We start from the raw sequence: 22,580 nt of genomic DNA, 5'->3' as shown, positions 1-22,580 counted from the left end.
TGATCACTAAAGCTTTTCAGAGAATGAATGCATCAGGTCTTCTGTGTGTGCCCCTTTCTAAACATATGCTGGTGAAAATGAAGAGCATTTGTTCAAATACTTTGTCAGAGCCTTGATTTCAGCTTTGAAATGCTACAAAGCCTGTTGCTGTGTGGGTTTTAAATGTTTGCTTTTCTGTGATTCTTTCCCCTTAGTCTCCCTCACTAAGAATTTTAATCTAACTCGGGTTTTCACAGCACCTCTGTCTGTTGTTTCTGTTGGCTTTTCTGTGAGGTCTGCAAGCTATGGCTACTAAATGCACTGAAAATAGCACCTGAAGTCTATTTGCATTTAACTGGTGAATTTAAATAGACACAGCAAACTGTAGTCATAATTCAACACATTGCTTTATCTCATTGAGGCAGGCAAATTTTAATGGTAGCGGTGGTTGTAGTTCATTATTGAAGTAGTGGTATTTCTAGAATATTTTATTACCTAATTAGAAACCCAGTGCATAAATTACCAACTGATACTTGTTAAACAAAACAATATACCAGATATTAAGAAGAAAAGATAGAGCTATGTGACCTCAATAAGCACTCATTGCTGTCTTTTCCTCTGTGTTCCACTTATGTGGCAAAATTTTTTCTTTATTAAAGGTATTTCTGCTTATGACCAAACAGAGGCTTTTCTAGTGATTAAAAACATAACAGAAACAATGCAGGGATGTAATGGCTTGATTACTTTTCCTTATTACAGTTTCTAATTGGTACCAATGAAAGTTAAGCTATGAAGAAAAATACAGATTAATAGCCATTTAATATTTCTTCTCTGAAAAGTTGAGATGCCCGTGGGACATGAGTTCTTTCCACTTCCCTTTGCTATGTGTTGGCTTCAGTGTGTTTGAAAGGAGCATCTGTCTTGTCTGGTCTTTCAGAAGCTGTTGTGCTGCTAACAGTGTTGCTTTCTACAGTTTACATAGAGGAAAAAAAGTCCAGTATTGCTGCATAATCATAGATGTCCCTCTATAGTTTGTAATGGTTTTGACCAAAAAAATTTGTTTCCAAATTTTGGAGATAGACATTCTTTGAGACTTTCTGATTTACACTTCCTGCCAATTAAGAGTATTCATTTGTTGCTTTTCAGAACCCGTCTTGAAGAACTAAGAATGTTTTTGGAGAATGAGACCTGGGAACTTTGTCCTGTTAAATCAAGCTTTAATATTCTGCAGCTTCATGTACGTTCTACGTATAAAACATACAAATGTATTAATACTTTAACAAGTAAGAGTCCAGGTGTTCTAAGAAGTAGTAAGATCATGAACTACCGTTCAAATGTTTTTAATGGCTGCTAAAAACTCTTAAATTTTACTTCATGATATTGGAAACCCACGAACCAAATGGTTTTAAAATGGTAGTGTTTCTGTTTCAGGCAGGTAGAGGTTTATGGAAGATGCTAGAATTGTAAGCATAATGTTAGCCTTTATTTTTCATGTTTCAATGTACTGTTAATATGTCTGTTTTCAATTTCTAAATTGTTTGTCTGACAGTAAGATGTTAAAAGATGAGCGCCTAAAAGTAGTGGCATGAGTGCTCACTAGCTTGTACCAATCTGGCATCTGTTTCTGGAAACGTAGGTCATACTGGCTCATTTGGAAAGGGAAAAAAATATTCTTCTGTGCTGAAGTCCCACTGAAAGCAAGTAATTGGTGTGCTCACTTTCTGTCCTCAAGTGATTTTTGTTAAGTTCAGCATGTGGTGAATGAAATTCACTTGTTTTGCCAAATAAAACATGGTGCCTGTGATTAAAGCTATAACTAAAGTGAAAATGATTTAGTGGAGCAATCTTAAGAAAAAAGATAGTTTTGCAGCTTCTGTAGAGTTAACTGTAGAAGCAAGCAATAGGCTATTGGGGCAGTAATAGTAGAAAGGAAAAAGGAAGGAGGACGCTCAGTAGCATCCAGTAACAAAAGAAATAATATTTTTAGTAGAGAAATGGGATTATAAATCATATATACTGCTCAAGGGACTGGAGCAGCAGAAAATTGCAGAAAGTAACTGATTCATTTAAGCAAAGAGAAATCTAATATTGTAATCCTTTTATCTGCATGTGTTTTGATCTTTAAACCTTCAGTTAAATGACGATGTACATTTTGCCATTGTTGAAAATCAGTAGCTAGAGTTTAATAGATAAAAGTGGTATATCAACTAAGTCAGGATTTTTAGAAAAAAAAAGTCAAAAATCATGCCTTATGTGTCCTACTTGGTCCATTTATTTGCAAAAGTTTTTGCACTCACCCAGTGATCAGAAAGCTTATGTGCAGTGGGTTTGAGAAATAAAAAATTTGGAAAAGAACTTTTTAAAAATAAAGTATCAACAAGAAAATTTCAGCTTTAGTAAAGTTCTTGGTAACTTTTGTAATGAAAACTACATTTTTGGATAGAATTTAAGTCTTGTTTTATCTCCTCATTTCTGTGAAATAAAAAACCAATTAGCTTTCACCTAGTTTTAGACTGTAAGTACTTTCAGAATGCAGATGTATTGCATGTCATAGTGAAAAACTGCTAAAATTGCCAAGACCAGCAGTATAAGATTGCCACTTTCAAGGTTAACTTGAGCCAGCATGAAAAGCGTGTTTAAATAAGCAGCAATCTTTGGCTAATTGTCCAAAAGTTTGTTTTTATCCTCTATTTTTATAGAACTGCTGTCATAATAATACTGAAACTGCCTGATTAAAGTTGTACTTTATTTCTATTAATAGGAATTTAAGTTCATGGAGCAGTCACGTTCCCCATCGGTGTCACCCAGTAAGCAGCCTGCTTCAGCAATTTCAGCAACGCTGACCTTATTTGAGCAGTACTGTAATGGAGGAAACCCATTTGAAATTCAGGCCGACAACAAAGATGACGAGACAGAGGACGTGCTAGCTTCCAATGGGGTATGGAGTGATTCAGGAAAAAAAGAAAAAAAAAGCATATTGTGCTTTCAGTAAATGCTGATTCATTTTGTGTAACAATGACAGCGAAATGTCTTGATACAAGAATCAGTTACCTGCAGTACTGTGTTGCTTTTCTTTTAGCAGTGCCAGAAAGTCAGGCATCCCTTTTAAAGTTCAGTTTGTTTTTTGAAGGTGTGTGAGGCTCAGTCTCAGAGCGGGAGCTACATTAGACAGTAAGCATTAGTTTGCTAGTAAAGGATTGCCTCGTGCTCTGCAGGTAGGTGCTGGTATTGCTGCAAGCACTGTGGTGGAGATGGGTCCTGTCAGGATGCCATATGCCTGCTCTGCTTGGGCTGAGAATGGCTGCCTGCAGTGGCAGGCTGTGGTTTTCCTTATCCTTTACATAGAAAGAGAAATACTTGCTTAGGTAATGTGGGATGAAATTTATATGGAGGATTTGTGTTTTGGTTTCTTAACTGACCGGTTAAGATGGAGGCACGTTTTAGAACTTAAAATTGAAATTATTGCAGATGGAGGTTGCAAAATTTTGTTTCCAGAGAATGCAGACGTGTTTCCAAACATTTTAAGAAATATCATGACAAGGACATAAGCAATTAATTTACTTGTTATATAATCTGTAGGATGGTGAGAACTGCCAGGATTTCTTTTGAGAATTTTAAAGTCTTTGTAACTGCTTAGTTGTTGCAGTTCTGGACAACTGAAAATGGGCCTCTGGACCCAGTCACCTCAGCTCTGTATCTTGAGCTTCATTGAGATGCTTTATGTCCCTTTTCTGTAGCTTCTTAAAATGTATTTGTTGTGATACAGTTAACTCACAGTATTGTAGCATTCTTCAACTTTGATGAATCTTACCACTGCCTATGGGTTTGCCTGGGCTGATTGCCTAAACGTTTGTGAACTGATTATTGCTACAAGATACTTGAATTCATTTCATCACTTTAAAATTTTACTGCAGAGTGTGCATATTCAAGAGAGATTTATAAGATCTCTTTGGGTTGAGTTCACTATTTAATAGTTGTGAGTTACTGCATACTTTAAAATGCAGATGCATTTAACTCATTAAATAACTTTTCCAGATCATTAATAGCATTAGATTGAGGAGACTTAATAAAGTATTTTTCCACATTAAATTTTTTTTTCTTAAAATCCTTTTATTCTATGATGTTAAGAGAGTTAATTAATGTCAATTGTCAGATTCATGTATCAGTACGAATTATAGTTAACGGTTTGTTCTCAATTTATCATTTTACTGTCACTAGATTTTAATTGAGTCAGCATGTCATTTATTATATATTAATGCATAATAAGTGGTGGTAATTCTCTGTGCTAATGTTCCACCCAAGTTAGTTAAACTGTGGCTCTTTTTGTCCTTAGCCACGGCTGAACTCAGCTCATTTTTTAAATAAATGAGCTGCTTTCATTACAGCTTTCCTTTGTCTAAAATGTCAAGAGACAGAAATTTTGCCTGTGAATACTATTGATATCAATATTTCATTTTAGAATGTGTCTCATACTACATTCTTTTTTTCCACCTGAGCTGTTTTTGCTTTGAATTTTTGTAATGTGGGATTCTTGCTTTTCTAATATGGTGCTTTCATAGTGCTAGGCTTTACAAGTCTCAGGAACTTGGGATTTGGGCTGGGAATTGCCAGGCGTAACTGAAAAAATATGTTTCCTGGTGTTTTGCATGATGGAGAGACTGGGTTTTCCTCTCTAGAGAGGTCTTATCCTTTTTTAAAAACCTACCATTTTTTAAGGATCCTGGAACCAGACTGTCTGTCATATCTGTCACTTTTGACTACTTGGATAAAATGGCTTCAAAGCAATGTACATGTTAAGGAAAATTAAAAGGAAAAGTGATAGGGTCTCTTCAAGTGCATTCTGAAGCCTGATGGGTGCGATTAACATTGTAATCGCTGTGTAGGTGTTCAGGAAAAAGGGTTGTATCACAGAGCATCAAGCATTTGTTTTTCTTTAATCTTTTCTGGCTTAAGAAATTCACTTTGTGAAAAAAATTATTTCATTATTTCTGAAGTGGCTGAAGCATGTATGCTAGAGAACAACCTAGAACACCTGAAAAAGAGATTGGCATTAAATACTGCTTTTAATTGGAGTGAAAAAAAAGATTGCAAATTACAGGTGTAAAAATCCTAATTGTACACTTTTAATATGTATGTGTGACTTCATATTTATAAAAAGCATTTAGTGTCTGTATTTGTGGCTAGTATTTAGCCACAAAGCTCATACTCTGGCAATAGTAATATATGTCCAGCATGGAAATGCTAAACTGTATTTTCTGTGTGCTAGCCTGCATTACTTATTGTTTTCCAGATATCATCTTTTAGGCTCCTACCTTGCATCCTTGAGTTGAAAATAATTCTTTTGTGATCTCTGAAACGCAATTCAACAATTGAACAGAGAGAAACAGTTTCAAAAAACCAAAAATGCAGCTGAGAGTTTGGAGGCAGTAGTTGTCTGTATCTGCTTCAGTTTCATAGTTTTTAAGAGGTGGAATTACCATCAAATGTATACATGAAATGTATAGAAAGGCATGTCTTGAAGCAGGTGTACATGATTCATTTGTCTATGCTTTCACATATTTTGTAGGGTTATTCTGGAATAATTTGTGACAAATGAAGCAAATGGTGCATGAGACTTTATTCCATCAAAAAGGATTTGTTTCATGAATAATTACATCAGTATTTTAACTATCAGGATTCTGTGTCTTTAACTAGATAAGGGATGGTGTCTGTTTTAAAACAAAACCAACACACACAAATGAATGCAAGCATGCTCCAAACACCTGATAGAGGTTTCTGAGGAAGCAAGGGTGGGTGAGAAAGGAAAATACTTTTAATCTAGGCCCCAGTGATTTATTCCACTGATACAGTTGAATTATATCATTAGAGTACTTCTCACAATCATATGGTGTCATGTGGGTTTGGGATTTGTTGTAGTTTTTGTTCTCTATGAGGAAAGATACGCCAATTTGGGTTGCAGAATCCTGTTGCTTGCATGCTCTGCAATTTTTGGTTGTTCCATGACAGTGAAAAGTTTGTGTGCATAGGGCATACAGATGTATGCAAAGTTATCTGCCTTTCTGTTGAGGTAGATAGTATGGCATACACTGCAGAAAAATGAGTGAGAAAAAAATTACATGCTGATAGAGCCATGAGAAATACTTACATAGTTGTAATAGCATTTCAGAGAATCACAGAATATGCTGAGTTGGAAGGGACCCACAAGGATCATCGAGTCCGACTCCCGGTCCCACATGGGACCATCCCCAAGAGTCACACCATGTGCCCAAGAGTATCATCCAAACGCTTCTTGAACTCTGTCAGGCTTGATGCTGTGACCACTTCCCTGGGGAACCTGTTCCAGTGCCCAACCATATTCTGGGTGAAAAACCTCTTTTTAATATCCAACCTAAACCTCCCCTGATACAACTTCAGGCTGTTCCCTTTTAGGTCTTTCACTGATTGCCAGAGAGAAGAGATCAATGTCTGCCCCCCCTCTTCCCCTCACAAGGAAGTTGTAACTGCATTGAAGTCTTCCCTCAGTCTCCTCCAGGCTGAACAGACGAAGTGACCTTAGACGTATTGTTTTTGTGAAGTGCTTGTGTTTAGTCAAAATTCATTGTCTCTATAAGGTTAAGTGGTTGAAAGACTCCCTAGCAGAAATGTCTTTTGGAGTATTCTAAAAGCAATTTTGCAAGCAACTGCAGGTTTGTTTTTTTGGTATTGTATTTTTAAAAAAATAAATGTGTACAAGATAAATAAGTATTTTCGTGAAGTAATAGTTTAGTCCTTCTTGCAATAATAATTAAGGATTGTGTAGTGCCAGGGTTTCTTTTAAATTACCATTGTATGGATGAATTTTGAGGTTTTATTACTATTTTTTCAGATTAGAAAGTAAATAATAAAATCTCAGATATGTGAGTACTTGATACACCAACTAGAATGCAAATAGGATGGGAGAAATAGGATGATGCAGATATTTACTCAATCAAGATCTGAAAATAGAAATGCACTTAAAAATGGCTTTGTATAATTTACCTGTTGCATTTTTAATGAACACTGTCAGCAGCCTTTCAACCAGCAAAATTATTTGTGTTATGATCAAGGTAAAAGACAAGAAATTACCAAAGTGCCACATTACGAGTGATATTATTATAAGAGATATGTTAGTATATTTATTTATTTGTTTGTTTGTTTGTTTGTTTTGAACAGTATGAATCAGATGAACAAGAAAAAGGTGCATATCAAGAGTATGATAGTGACAGTGATGTTCCTGAAGAGTTGAAAAGAGATTATGTGGATGAGCAGACAGGAGATGCCCCGATAAAAAGGTAAGTAGGCTCTGTGAGTCCTTGGTCTAATTTACATGCTTTTCATCTCAGTACTCTAAGTAGTTCACTTTCTATAATCTACAACAGTGGAATAATAATTAAATAATCTTTATGCTGCCTGCACAGTTAGGAGGTCTCAGCACTTAGATCTCCAGAATGGGGAGGAACATAAAACTGCTCATCATTATTGCAGAGAGAAGCTGCAAAAAGCAGCATTTTGAAAGAGGACAAAGGCTCTCTGAAGCAGGTCGTGGAACACTGATTAGCAAGGACTAGATGTTAACTGAAGGTTCTTCTATAGCAGCTGTTGTGCATATGTATAATTTCTGTTGTGTCAAAATCAGTTGTTTGCAGACAAATGGCTTGAATTTTGGGCTTCTGCTTTTGCAGAACAGTAAACTTCTACAGAGGAAGAAAAAAAAATGAGATTCTTCCATAGCTTAAAGACAGTCCTTTGGAATTTTAAATTATCTTTTCCTTTGAGAATATATATACACATACATATATGAATGAATATACATATTCTATTTTAATGAATATAATAAAAAATTAATATCTATTAATATAAACAAAAGCCAACTCTGTAGCCTTTAAAAGGATCTGAAATACAAATTTCTGTCTAGTATACTGTACAACTTAGATGTCCATTCAGACTTTGTAAGGCAGGCTAACATTATTTTTATGTAGGGATTGCAGGAGAACCAAAATGCCATCACTTATGTCAAAGCAGAGTAATGGGTTTTTTACAGAATAACTCCTCAGGATAAAATATTGTTAAATGATTCCATAAGATACATCATGTGAACTACTTAATTTCAAAGAATTGATGGAGATATGTTTAAAAATTCCTTAACTGGAACAAACAATATTTGCTGTCCATATGTTTGTGCTGTGAAATTCAAGCATTCTGAATTTTTGGAATAATATTGTTTTGAGCTATGGCAGCTGGCAGAAGGTTTCTCTTATAGGAAAATAGAATATCTGGAATTGCGAAGGATCCATAAGTATCATTGAGTCCGACTCCCTGCCACTTGCAGGACTAGACTTCATGAAAAATTCAATGACTTTTTTTTAATTTCATCTTCCTCAAAATTAATTCCATTTCCAGATAGTAATTTTCATCTGTAGCTGACTAATCTGCCCCTGTTTTGTTGTGGCTTGTGTTGGTTTCATTTTTTACTTCATGAACTGTTGTCTTGAGTCAGAGTGATTAAAATGGTTGGTGGGGCAAGGCAGAGAACTGAAGCCTTGGACTACCAGTCCAAGAAATTCCTTCCTCAAGTACAATTCTGTGTAAATTAGGTCAGGCTTCTCTCTTAAATGTTAGAATCCTAACCCAGTTATGCTTTGGCATAAATAAAATGCTTCACCGGAAGACATACTGTCATGTGAAAGAAGAGGGGAGGAATAATTTATTTTCTACTAAATTTCATTTGTATGTCCTTGAATATTGTCACATTTGGTGTATTTTGTTTTCTTTAAAGTGTTTCTCGAGAAACTCTGAGGAGCAGAAAGAGATCAGATTACAACCTCAATAAAGTGAATGCACCTATTCTAACAAACACTACCCTGAATGTAATACGGCTTGTTGGTATGTAGAGCAATTGTAGTTTTTTGTAAGTGTTTTTGATTTTTGTGCAAACGTACCTATTACAGCAAATATGTTGAATGAAACTTAAGGCCTTAAAAATATACCTAATTGGGCTCCTTTTCTACTCTTTGAAAATGTTAATAAAATAGGAATAAATCACTAAACAAGTATTTTTTATTTAAATAGACAAATTTGCTTGTATCTTATGGGTTACTTCACTTTGAAAGTTAATCTGCATGCATATATTGATTTTTAACTTATAATGGTGGATTATTTGTCTAACATATTGAATGTGTAAAAAGAGTGGAGATAGCAAGCAAAAAGATGAATGTTTGTGTTGCTGATGTGTCTTATTAAATGCTTTGTCTTAAAGTAGAATTGTTGCAGAAGTAAGAATTTACAGACTAGGTTTTTTCCTGTTTCATTACACAAATTCTCACATCCAGAGTAACTATTTTTACTACGTGGTAAACAACTAGAAGAAAAGAACTCACCCGTACTATAATTTCAGTAATTGAAATGCATCCCATTAATCCCTAGGGAGTTCAGGGAATCTCTGTCCTTGGATGTGATCAAGACATGACTGGAAAGGCTGCAGAGCAACCTCATTTCCTTACACCTGCTCTGAGCAGGAGGTTGCACTAGGCCACTTCTTCAGTCCTTTTCTAGCCACATTTTCTATGAAAACACTTGCCTCCAATCTAGGTCTAATGGAATTGATTTTTTGTGTTCATGCCTTCCATTTGATTAGCTAGATAATTGTACAGTAGCTACTGACTTTCATTTTATTCATAGAAGTAACTACCTACATTTATCAGGTTAGGCAGAAGAGAGAGGAATTCTGTATGTGTTGCATTAATGAAGTTTGTCTTCAATATTTATGTGCTTGAAAATGATTGTTGTATTTCAGAGTAAACTCTTTTAAAAAAGGCTATTCCAACACTTGATTAGTACCTTTTGCTGTCTTTAGGGGCAGCATGTAAATCAGGAATTAATTTACTAAATGGTTTTTGCAGGTTTGCTGAAACCCTTTTTTACCTTGAGCATTTACAATATAGAGGTGAAATGAGATTTGAGATTATTCTGTTGTAACTTTTCTGGCGTTGGTTTGTGAGTTACGTTGAAGAGATTTGTTTGCTGCTTTCTAATCCAAGAAAATTTAGAATTGAATCTGGAAACCACTCATAGCACTTTCATGCAAACCCCAGCCTCTGCCCCTGCCCTAACAGTGTGTGAGTAGGTGGAGCTGTAGTTCTGGTTTTCCCGTTTTACATAAGTCTTTCTATTTGTGGATTCTGTTCATAACTCAAAATTTAAACGTCATTTTCAAAGCTCATATATACACTTTTTTTCTCCTTCTGGAATTATGATTAATTTTCAATTTTTTTCTACTATTTGGGGTGTTTCATATTGTTTTTGTAATGACTGATAATACCACTATTAGAAACATGGAATTGGAAAACGACCCCCTGCAGCCCCTTATAGGAAGTTGGGTCATTTACTACTGCCTGTAAATGTGCATGTTTTGAGCTCCGGCTTAAAAATACTTCTCTTCCCACCACTCTGTCTAACAGGAATTGTATTCCAAAATCTTAACAACTTAATGGTTAAAAAAAAAAAAAGAAAAAATTATCCACTTACTTTCTGCCCACTCAATCTTATACCAAAAGAACCTTTTATGCTTAACAGATTGTCTTGTTCTTCAGGGCATACTGTGCTGCTGGTTTTACAGAAAGCAATCCTATTTCTTCTCACTCTCTGATTTGCTAAACAGAATGTACTAAGCTTTTTAGCATCCTCTGTATTTATCTACCAGAAACTTAAATCTCCTGCTTTCTTACCAGTTGTTTTTCTACTTTTGTTAGAGTCTTACCAAAATAATGTGCAATACTTTGAATGACATCTCGCTGCATTGTGTCTCTGTTGTATTATCAACATCCTAGTCACAAGTCCCTCCCTTATGCACATCTTTGGATTTCTCACAACTTGCTTGTACTGGCAGTTCAGTCCATCTGTAATGACCTTGTACAGCTGGCAGGTGTACAAGGTGTACTTTCCTATTGTTTTGCCAAAGAACGAGCTGCTAGTTTATAGTACAATAGGGGCATCAGACACATTGCTTGAACTAATGGTTAACGAGGGATGGTCTTATCAGTGAAGACTGATGCAAAAAAGGCATTTGGTGTCTCTGCCATCCCTGTGTTCTCACACCAGGGTCCCATCTCTTTCTACTTACTCTGACAACATCTCTATTCATTCCAAGTGGCCTTTTCTTGCTTCCTCCTCCTGTCTACCTCCTGCTTATGACTGAGTTTTTGGAGGTGTTCCTTGTTCATCCACACAGGTCTCTCACCCCCTTTCCCAATTTCTTGCTCATCGGGATGCACTGTTCTTGAGCCTGGAAGAAGTGGTGTTTTAGTACTGACCATCTCTCTTGGATGGATTTTCCTTGCAAGGCCTATTCCCATGGGATTCTTCCAAGAAGATCCCTGAAGGGATTGAAGTTAGCTTTCCTGAAGTCCACAGTTGTGACCTTACTTGCTACCCTGCTTCCTCCATACAAGATACTGTACTCCACAATCTCATGGTCACTGTAGCCAAGGCTGCACCTTGGATCTTCACACCTCCGAGGCCTTCCTTGTTCATTAGTATAAGGTTGAGCCACACACCATTCTTCATTGGTGTCTTCCACCATCTGTGTCAGGAAGTTATGAATGCTTTCCAGAAAACTCCTGGAGTGTTTGTGCTTTGATGTTTTGTTCTTCCAGCAGATGTTGGGGTGGTTGAAGTCCCCCATGAGAAGCAGGGCCTGTGACCATGAGGCTACTTCTAGTTGTCTATTAAAAGACTTCATCCACTTTCTCCTCCTGATCAGGCATCATGTAGCAAACACCCTCAACAGTGTCACCCTTTCTAGTCTGCCCTTTTACCCTAACCCATAAGCTCTTGACTGGCTCATCACCCACCCCAGGATGGAGCTCGATACATTCCAAGTGTTGCCTTATATAGATGGCAACCCCACCACTGCGCTTTCCCAGTCTGTCTTTCCTAAACAGCATGTAGGCCATCATGACAACATTCCAGTCACACAGACTATCCCACCACACCTCTGTAATTGCGATGATATCAAAGCCCTGTGACTGCACACAGATCTCCAGTTCCTCTTGTTTGTTCCTTGCCCTGCATGCATTGGTGTACAGGCACTTTATAGTGGTATATGAGTGCGTCAGTATCCCAGTGGGAGTGCAAGGGGATGCCCCATGCTCCTGTCTTATAGTCCTGTCTTTGGTTGCCAGTACTTGCTGGAGGTATCTCCACTTAAACCTTCTTTTGATGCTTGGTTGGTCACTATAACTCCCCCTTTTCCCCAGCTTTCCTACTTTAAAGCTTGCTTTTCCAGGTTGGCCGTTCTATTGGCAAAGATTTGTGTGCGCTAATTTGTGAGGTGCATCAGTTTTATATAGAGTAGTCTGGTAGAGAATACTCTCTACTTATTATCTGTAAGGATAGAAGGAGTGCTGGAAGCAATGCTTCAAAAGAAACCTGGCAAATGTTTAGCAGTTTTAGCTATTAGCAGGGAGCCTCTAGAAAGTCAAGCTACTGTGAGTTGCTGAAACTGTTAAGTGGTGGTTTCAGGCATTGCTGGAAGTTCTATCATGGTGTGAATTAGTTTGTGCTGTTTGGAAATGTTCTTATATATCCCTTTTTCACCCCAAATAGGAATTTTAGTGCAATTAGGTAACAATGTGTAGAAATTAAAAGTTAGTGTCCTGTTAGAGGGAGCAACTAGGAGGAAATGTTCTTGGAACAGTTGTTGTGTCAAGATGCTGAGTGATGTAGTAATAGAGAAATGTTCTTGGCATCAGAAGATTTTTATAGGGACAATACTTGGGCAGTGTACAGTGTGTAGCCCTTTGGAAAAGTGTAAGATACTACCCAAGAGATTAGGTTCAATATTCATGCCAGCTGCACAGATATATGGAAGTCTTAACTGTCCAAAATGTGACACATCACTCTTATGTTGTGTTTAGGTTGCAGGCAATTTTAAAAATGTGTTTATCACAGAGTAAGTGGAAAAAATCAGCCTGTGGCAATACAGAATATTTACATAGCACACATGAAGGTGATAGTTGCTTTGATTGGGGTACCATCATTTCCCAAACATCCAAAAATTTCCACATTGGACTGTGCATTTGGTTTTTCTTTTTGGAAGGCAAATAGAATTTTTGAAGTCTGCTTTTCAGTTTGTTCATAATACTGTGGATCAAAGCATTAATAATTATGCATAGAGTTAACGTTTGGTCTAAACTGCCAAGTATTGAATTTTACCACCTGTGTCAAATGTCCAAAAATACCAAAATATACGCTTGCGTGTGTTAACAAACAGGGGTAGAGACACATAGCATTCAAGCAGGGATTGAATTCTTTCTAAGCTAGATAAAAATCTGGAAAGTAGCAAAATCAGGTTATTGGTTGGTTCTTACCAACCAATAACCTGATTTTGCTACTTTCCAGATTGGTCTTACCAACCAATATGGTACTCTACCATATTACTAGGTATGTAGCTGTATTGTGTATTTGTCAAATTAATGTTATCTTTGCTAACCTACGCAATTACTCGCTTAAAAAAATTTAAGTAACTCCCCATTGCCTCAGTACTAAAAGGTAACTTTGTTTCTCTGTTACCCAGTTTCTGTGATTAAACCAAGATTTTCTGTATCTATTAGTAAAATACTTTGATGGGCACAGCATTAACTTGAAAAACAGTGTTTTTGACTACAGGAAAAAGAAATTGTTTTAGCACCCTCATGTAATTTTTTCAACCTGTCACGTCAAAACATGTCTGAAATATGACAATTTGTTAAATGATCTGCTATATCCTACATGCTGGGTAGGCTGCATTTGTGTTACAGTTCAAAAATTTCTGTCTCTTACTATAATAACCAAAAACTTATTATATATTCTTTATGTTTTTAAAATGCTAAACGAGCAAGGAGGATGTCATTTTTGAGGTAACCAGCAGGCAGTCTGGGGGTTCTACAGTATCAGGGTTTTCATTAAATCCTCTTCTTGTATGACCTGATGAAGAGCCATGCCCTGTGCTGGAAAACAAAATAACTAAAAACTATAGGCCCCATGAACTAGGCCTGCAGAGAAAAAATTCTTCTGAGTCCAAATCATATGATCCGTTTGATTCAGATAACATATAGATGAAAGTCCTGAGGTTGGTTTTTTTTTTTTTTATTTTAAGAAATTTTTCATTTTCTCAAGTCAAATATGTTACAACAGAGAACAGGAAGGAAGGGTCTTCTCCCTATATGTGCCAAGGTCCCATCATTCTCCCTTACAGTCTGTCCCTCTAAAAGTATTTCAAGTGTACATCTTAAAACCGCTTGGGATTCTTACCCCAGGATAAAAGGGAGAGAGAGCAGGAAATGCTATAGAACCGATGTGAAACACATTATTTGTAGAGTTCTTCAGTAAAATCCAATCCTGGTCATATAATTTTTATGCTGTACTTTTCTATTGCTTGAAAAATATCCCTATATGCATATATGAACACAAACTAATGCATAAAATCTTCAGTGGCTCTATATAGCCCTTGCCAGAAACTACTTAAGGGGATTATTATTTTTTGGCTAAATGAAGCTGAAACTTGTAGAGGATTTAGAATTTGGTACCAGAAGGTCAAGAATGTTAGAAGACATTTTGATATGGATTAATGTCCACATTTTGAGAAATCTTGAGGCATTGTGATGTCTTAGGTGTCATTTTTATCTTGGTTTTTAAACCTCCCAGTCTCTAAACTTCCTGAGTTGTTTATCAATATTGGAGGCTAAATAATATACTTTGTAAAGCTGGTTTTGAGTTTTTAGAGCTTGGAATTGTCTTTGTAGCACTTATACTGAGAAAGCTGATCTTCTGTACTTAATTTTTAAGGGAAATACATGCAGATGATGAATATTCTGAAACCAATTGCATTTGATGTGATCCACTTCATGTCCCAGCTCTTCGATTATTATCTGTATGCAGTCTATACGTTTTTTGGCCGAAATGACACGGTAGGTGGAAACATTTTTAGTTTTCAAGCATCACTGTACACACAGAATGAAAATACAGAGGAGATCTCTTTGCTTAAAATACTACCCAATATGTAATCCCAAAAAAATTAGCTTCAACAGAATGGATTTGAATGTAGAAGTAAGAAAAGGCTGGTTAGATCAGCCATAAGGGAAATAAGTACTGAAAGCATTATTGTCACTAGGACATTAACCATGTTATGTTTTGAATAGATAGATTCTCTATTCTTTTTTCCAGCAGTATTAGAAGGGAGGAAAGAAACCATGAGACACATATAAGTAGTGGCAGAAAGTGGGTAGCAAAGGAGCAGTCTGCAGAAGAAGGGTGGTGATTTTGAGCCCAGGGAGTGTCAGGTGATTTATTTTTCAGTATGTATTTCTCCAGCTTCCATAAGAATAGTAAAAGAAAAGAGGAGAAGGGAGCCATGAAAGTTAAATTGTAACTCAAGTTTAAGAGGTTTGAAAAATACTTTTTCAGATCTAGTGTTCTTCTGTCAAACTACTTGCACTAATGAAAACATTTTTCAGTGATCTTGTAGTTGAAATAAGTACTTGTTGGCAATGTCTTTACATAACATAGATCACTTTCAGTTGAATTGTCTTTAAGTGTTTATGAATAATTGCGTGTAAAAATAATTTTCTCCTCTCTTGGCCCCTAAATTACTCCACAAGTAGTAATATGAAGGGGTTCCAAATTCATCATCATCTGTTGGCAGATTGTAATGGATTTTCAGACTTGGCATATGGTTCTGAATGGTTTTGAGCTGTTCTATTTGGCAGGGCAAATGTGCTTTCAATTTGTATTTACAAGACGAGTGTTTTGTTTTTTGAATTTTTTTTCTTGGTTGGTTGTTTTTGTTTTCTTTTGTTTGGTTTTTTGTTTGTTTGTTTGGGTTTTGTTTTGTTAAGATAATTGATTTCTGTTGGCTTAGTCAGTTGCTCTGATATTCACATTGTGTTGCCTTTTTTTGTTTTGTTTTGTTTCTTTTGCACCTCCCATTTTGTGTTTCTAAAGCCCATACCGACTTCCTTACTCTGTGCTTCTAACAGAGAACAGCACAGTGATAGGCAGGTAAACATTATAGCAGATGGTGGTAAAATTGTGATGTTTTTGTAGCATGCCTAATATTTGTTTTGACAGATGATTTTCCGTGGGAAACACAATGCTTACAAGGGTTTATGATTGTAATAAACCCTCTTGTAATGCTGCTTAAATATCCTCACTCCCCATAGTGTTTATAAACCTATAGAAAGTAGAGATGGGTGATGGTATGTGATTTGGACCACTGAGAATATTCCTGGTTTATTTTTATTTACAAAATAAATTCAAATGGGATTCTCAGAGTACACTGGCATAACTTCAAACATAAATGTTTGAAATTATTTGTGAATATTGTGCTTATGTTGTATGTATGAGTTAGTTGACACATAAGGAGAGTGATTAATTGTACAGAGTTCATTGCCAGTTCAGTGAAACCCAGGGATTTAAAATTAATGTTTTCCAGACCTCTTTAGAACCATTATCCTAAGTAGTCAGTATTTAGCTTTCTTCACTGTCAAAAATTAAACATCATTGTAATCAGAATTGCTCTTTCAACACTTTTTTTGTTTGTGGGATGGAAGTTAAGGCTGCTTTGTCTCAAATTATGGAGAAATCCAATATAAATTAAAAGAAATTGGCTCTGTTTAATATCTACTCGCTACAGTGTAAGACATTCATGAACATGCCACAGAATAATCTTCCTTAGCAGAAAACAGGTGAGGTGAGTTTTAATTTTCTTTTGACAGGATATCACACCAATTTGTAAACATAATTTTTTTTATAACTGAAGGGAGTTATGTAAAATTGGTGATGAGTAGAATTATTCTGCAAATTGTCTAATGCTCTGCTTACTAGCCTTACTAGGTCATCAGCCTGTGGAATTTAAATACCTATCATTTTGCATATAGAACTAGTAAAAACTTCTATGAAGCAAATCAGATGTACTGATGAGTGACACGTTCTGTGTTAAGGCATGAGGTTCTGTCTGTGTGGAAAAATTCTGAGCAACAATTATTTTTTGATATTTTTTGTTTGCTTCTTGGTTTTTTGGCCACTCATACATATCGGTACGTGATTCTGACTTCAGGCTGTAACTGGCTCCCTGGTAAATCTGTTTTAAGTAGTAAAACACTACTTAATATGTAGTGTTCCATGGAAATTTAAGTTTGTTTTTACATTCCTTTTTATTCAGATATGTTTCAAATATGAAATTACCCTTTTTTAGAAAGAAATATATCATTATATATTAATTATATAATTACATATTATAATCATATTAAGAAATAAGTAAAAGTTACTGATAGCTATTGAAAGTTAGCAATCAAAAGGTAGAGAAAGAAAGAATTAGCGGTAGATTTTGCATGATGCGTAGTTTTCATGGTGCAAATTTCTTAAAATAAAATTTAATGGCTGAAACTTGCAAATAGATTTTTAATACATGTATATTTTTCTTTTAAGTAGGGGTTTTCTTCCATTTGTTCTTACCCTGACAGAGAGAATAGTCAGCCTTGAATTTGCAGTCCTTATGCCCACTTCTTGGGCATGAGGACTATATGACGTTAAGAATTAAGGATGTGTTTCTGTAAGGGAAAAATGTTATTTGATTTTTCAGTCACATACCTGCAAAATCAAAGGCAATTCAGAACTGATGCTCCTACAGTAAAAATTTGAAGAAAAATACAAATTATTTTAGTAAAAATCTTACTTGCAGAAAAACAAAGGCATGAACATTTCTATTTATCAGTTTATCAAATGTGGACATCAAGATAGTGATTATGTCTCCTAGATCAGGTTCTAGATTTCATCAGAGTGTACTTTCAGTGGGAATTCGGCTCAGATGTAAATTTTCATTTAATAGGTAGGAGAATTGGGGCAGATGGACATCTTAAGTCAGAAACTTAGATTCAATAAATGAGGACCTAAATGAGACTGGTTTGTCTTTTAAAGAAGCAGAGGAGAGGACTTGAACTCAAACACTTGGCTTCCCTGATTCAGGCCATTGAAGACAGTCTGATAATACAGTGCACAACAGTGCTCTAAATATTGTCCAGTAAATTGCCTTTTGGTGTGAATCACATACCAGAACTGTATTCAAATCCTTCAAGATTGTTGACTTAAAAGTGTGTTTCTTAGATGTCCATTTCCACCTTCACTGTTTTTTAGTTTATTGGTTTTCTTTTTAATTAAAAGTAGAAGATAAGTAGTTACAATAGTTCTGCATGTCAAATCAGACCCTCAGCTGGTATAATTCATTGCACTTAGCAGGAAAGTAGTGTAGCTATATTGATTTATCCCAGCTGAGCCTCTGCACCGTATACTCCTGAGCCACTAACATGAAGATGGCATGTTTCTCAGGTAGATCTTTACAAGCATTAAGTGATAATGACTCTTTTATAAAGATCAGTGGTTATCATTTCTACATATGCAAGATACATGATAGATAATTAAATGAGATTTTATAGCTAGAGTGAAGACCATTTGGCTTGGGTGTGGTGTGCGTGCAAGTCTCTGAGGGGACATTGTGCTGCACCATCTGGGCTCATTGCCCAAATGAAAAAACGTAGAGTCCTGCAACCAAATACAGTATTATAATAGTAAAGGATACTGGTTGTTTTATTGACATGAATGATAAACTGTCATCTTCATGAAAGATACTTATGTCAGTCCTCACACCAGTGCAATGTTGAGTGCCATGAACTCTGTTGATTTTCTTTTCATTTTGTATGGTTGTGATTATGTGGTAAAACTTTAATGTAAGTAAATTGTAGATAGTCTTTGCAAACTTAAGTTTTGCTGTATAACTGTAAAATTTAAACCAATGAGTTTTCCTTTCCCAACTTATATAGAATGTATTTCTTCCAGTTTGAATTAACAGGGCTGGGCCTCAGTAGCAGCAGATTACGCACCACACTGAACAGAATCCAGGAGAGTCTGATTGATCTGGTAAGTACCTGTATTTTGTTATTGCTCAGTGGAATAGAGGTCTCTGTACAAAATTTAGGAATTATATTTCATCTTGGCCTTTGGATTTTTTTCTTTTTTCACGTCAGTGTCTGTAATGAGAAAGGCTTGGTTTCATGATATAGAGATCATTATGGTATGAAATGACTTGTTTCTAATACACAGCAAAACTAATTTAATAGCTTTTGCTAGATGTAACAATGACATTCTGTATTTAAATCTTCTTTTACAGTTCATGTAATAAAGAGAGACAATCAGTATTATTCTTATTAAGAGAGGTTTTATAAAAAGAAAACCAACCCAACACAATAGATGACTCATTTTTCTTAGGTTAAAGAATAGCAAAACAGTAAACCATCCTAAAGATTGTTTGTCTTTCAAGATAGTAGAGGTAGTATACAAAGTCCTTCATTAAGTAATTTCTTAATTTTGGGGAACTTTCCCTGATATATTTTTTACATTGTATCTCATTGGTCACTTCATGATTTATTTTCAAAATGTGAAAACTAAATGCAGTGCTCTGTCGCACTGGTAGTAGATTACTGTCTTTCACAGGAGGATAGTAAAGGAGACTTTAGGTAGATTTTGTGGATTCAACTGAGCAGCAGAGTTTATAGAGAAATATTGATAAGAACTACAACAGAAATGGAAATTTAAAGTTCTCTTTTTCCACCAAAATATAAATGCCTTCAAACATTATGAATAAATTTCCTAGGGGTATGATAACTGGGTTGTATAGTAGTTAATGCTACAGGAACGTTTTATTTTCTAAGGCTTCTGCCTTAGAAAGAAGTAGAAAACAGATGCTTTAGTCTGACTTTCACAAAGATTTGACACTCCACAGAAATATACTTTATCCTTTTTAATTCCTTGAAGTATTATATCAAATCCTAAACTGTTCTCTCAGAGAAGTGTCTTAAAGGGTTTTGGGGCCATTTCTTATTGAGTCAGTAGAGGGAGCATAAGATAACTAATAAGACTAGGCCTTTAAAAAACAGAAAAAGGCTACTCATCTTAATATTCTTCTCAAAGGCAGTGTATTAAGAGAGAAAAATTAATTCTCAGAAGAACTTGCAGACGAATCAGTTAAAGATTATGGAAAAATGACAAACTATGGAATCCATTCTTTAAACTTACTCTGTAGTGGTGGTTCCTGACAGTGCTTTACAGACTTGAATTTTTTTAACTGAAAAAAAATAAAATAAAAATAAAATAAAAAACCAAACCAACAAAAAAAATCAAACAAAAAAACCCAAAACAAAACAAAACAAAAACAAAAAAGCTCCAAAGTTTCTAGGAGTAAAATGGAAAAATAAAAGCAGTTCTTTTTCTTCCTCAGTCATTAACTGTCCTGTAACAGATAATGTTACTGTCAATTGAAATTAATGGCTACGTTCAAGGTATGATTTTAAAGGGGAAAGAAATCTTATCTAACTCCTATTGACTTAAAGGCATTCCATGAGATTTATTAATATCTTATGAACTTATGCTGGTCTTATACTATAAATGGAAATTTTTCACTTTTTGATTTATGAGGAAGACATGCTTCTGATTTCAAACTTTTACAAATATACTAATAATGAAGTTTTGTCCAATTATGGCTCTTTCTAATCTCTGCCCTGCTACTGAAGATACTGGTTTAAGTATGATCTGAAATTTCTTTTGATAAATAAATGAAATAGGTTTAGTTAAAAATAAATAAAAGGGGCCTATCAATTAGCAAAACTGCCTTTATTTGCTTTCTTATAGAAAATTATGTGGAATTGTCCTGGCAGCGTAGTTTTCTATAAGGAGTTTTCTGTGTGTAACCTACTTTGCCTTAAAGAAATACTTGTAGGCTAACTCAGAAGTATAAAAAATAAAAGCACTTTGAGTATTTGTTTCAGAATAGTTTAGGGTCCAGTTTCATTTCTGAGAGGTAAGAGAACAGTATGACTTTCAAAAATTTATTTGGCTACATTGTACTGCCCATAATATGTGTATCTGAACTTCATAGTCAGGCCCTTGCACAGATAGTACAAAATGGGTTTCATACGGATTTCTACTCTGCAGCAGCTTCAGAGTTAATAATTTCAATCCTCCAGAAATAGCACTCTAAAAGCACTCTACTCATTCGTATCGGCAGGATGTATTAAAAAGAAAACACAGAAAGAGAAGAGTGAAAAAGGGATGAAGAGGTGCTATCCTTTCAGCCTCACTAAGATGTGATTTTTGATTAGGCTAAATACATCAAAACAAGTCCCTGTTTCTGAGTTGCCTATATCTCCTCACTTGGAGTTCCTGAGTGGGGTGTGTAGAGATACTTGCACACATTTGGTCCTTGTGTTTGTCATTTCTAACAGGAATGTGTTTTTACACAGTAATGATGTTCATGTTTGTTCACTGAGACCTGTAAGCCCTCAGCTAGGTACAAGGCATCAATCAGAATGGTGTGATCTGTGATAATTGGTGCTTTGAAAGGAAAATTTCTACTTCTGATTCCTTGCTTTATCTATTTCCAACCAGCATCCTTATCTTCACCAAATGTAGTGTACTTGTGATACTGCCATTACCTAGATGTTGTCTGTGAATGTCCTGTGTATGTAAATAGTTGCTTTGAGCGTTATTGCTGCATTCAAAAGAGAATATTGGGGGCAAATAACCATGGAATACTCATAAATATTTCATTGCAGTTTGCCCAAGCAAAACAGAAATTTAGATGAAGTTTCTTAGAGTTTCTCTGCCTTACAGCAGTAGGAAATAAATCATTGTGGTAAAGTATACAAGCATTTCAATGCAATGTATAGAAGAGTAGATGGAAAGAATTAGTGATATAAATAAGTATTGGTCAGTGTATTTTATATTCTATTTTGCTTTGGCTTTTGATCTCTTTCCCCAGAAAGTATATGTCTTTTGACAGAGTCAGTAAGTTAGAGACTGATGGTGCAGAGAAGGAAAATGTAGATTTTTCATCTGTGCAAATAAGATAAGGATTGGTAAGATTTTCTTCATGCCTGACTTTCCAGCCCGTTTTGGCTTTGACCCTTTGATGTTGTGGAATGGTACAGTTCTGTTACATTAGTCCCAGTTCTGGAAACAACCATTTACTAAAATGTCACAGCACAGTCCTGCATTACTTAGTGTGGACATACACCCTGTTATGTATGTTTTTTCATTTCAAAGGCAAGCTCTGGAGAATCTTGATGTGGAATTTTTCACTTGACATGGCAGTGCCTAGCATAGGATGCAACTCCTAAAGGTCGTAACTAAGGTCTTCAGTGAAATGGTAGTTCTGATTCTTGGTGAGGTTTGCTTGGCTGAAGATAATTTCTGCAATTTTCTTAATCCTTGCTTAGTCCCCTGCTGCTTAAAAGAAAAAAAAAAACCATGAAGAAAAAAAGAGGAAACGCAATTTGTGGGTTTTTTTTCCCTTCCTCTCTTTGTCATTATACACCTTATGGAAAGCTTTTTCAATGTTTAAGATGTTGTATGAATTGCTTGTCAAAGGAAGAAAACTCCGTGTATACAAAAGAAAGTTCTGACATGACAAGCACTTTGAAATTATGCTAGGACTTCTGCAGCTATTTTGCTTCCTCACATTTATTCATTTAGAGTTCTTCATACAGCTTTTTTTGTTT

At 35.5% G+C, this 22,580-nt stretch overlaps 1 protein-coding gene across 2 annotated transcripts in view; it reads left to right on the top strand.

The window, feature by feature from the left end:
- The window catches only part of VPS50 (VPS50 subunit of EARP/GARPII complex), a 71,644-nt gene that overhangs the window by 33,186 nt on the left and 15,878 nt on the right, over positions 1 to 22,580 (top strand). For both annotated transcript variants that reach the window (XM_018075784.2, XM_018075783.2), the window contains exons 16-21: positions 1,126 to 1,216; positions 2,741 to 2,917; positions 7,171 to 7,289; positions 8,774 to 8,880; positions 14,821 to 14,942; positions 18,865 to 18,945. In XM_018075784.2, the coding sequence (XP_017931273.1) occupies positions 1,126 to 1,216; positions 2,741 to 2,917; positions 7,171 to 7,289; positions 8,774 to 8,880; positions 14,821 to 14,942; positions 18,865 to 18,945 (697 nt within the window). The remainder of the gene's footprint in view (positions 1 to 1,125; positions 1,217 to 2,740; positions 2,918 to 7,170; positions 7,290 to 8,773; positions 8,881 to 14,820; positions 14,943 to 18,864; positions 18,946 to 22,580) is intronic.

Source organism: Manacus vitellinus, unplaced genomic scaffold (genome assembly GCF_001715985.3).
Source record: "Manacus vitellinus isolate BGI_N305 unplaced genomic scaffold, ASM171598v3 scaffold_3_pilon, whole genome shotgun sequence".
NCBI classification, from domain to species: Eukaryota; Metazoa; Chordata; class Aves; order Passeriformes; family Pipridae; genus Manacus; species Manacus vitellinus.
Note: the sequence above shows the minus strand (reverse complement) of the source record. Positions and strands in the feature narration are given on the sequence as shown.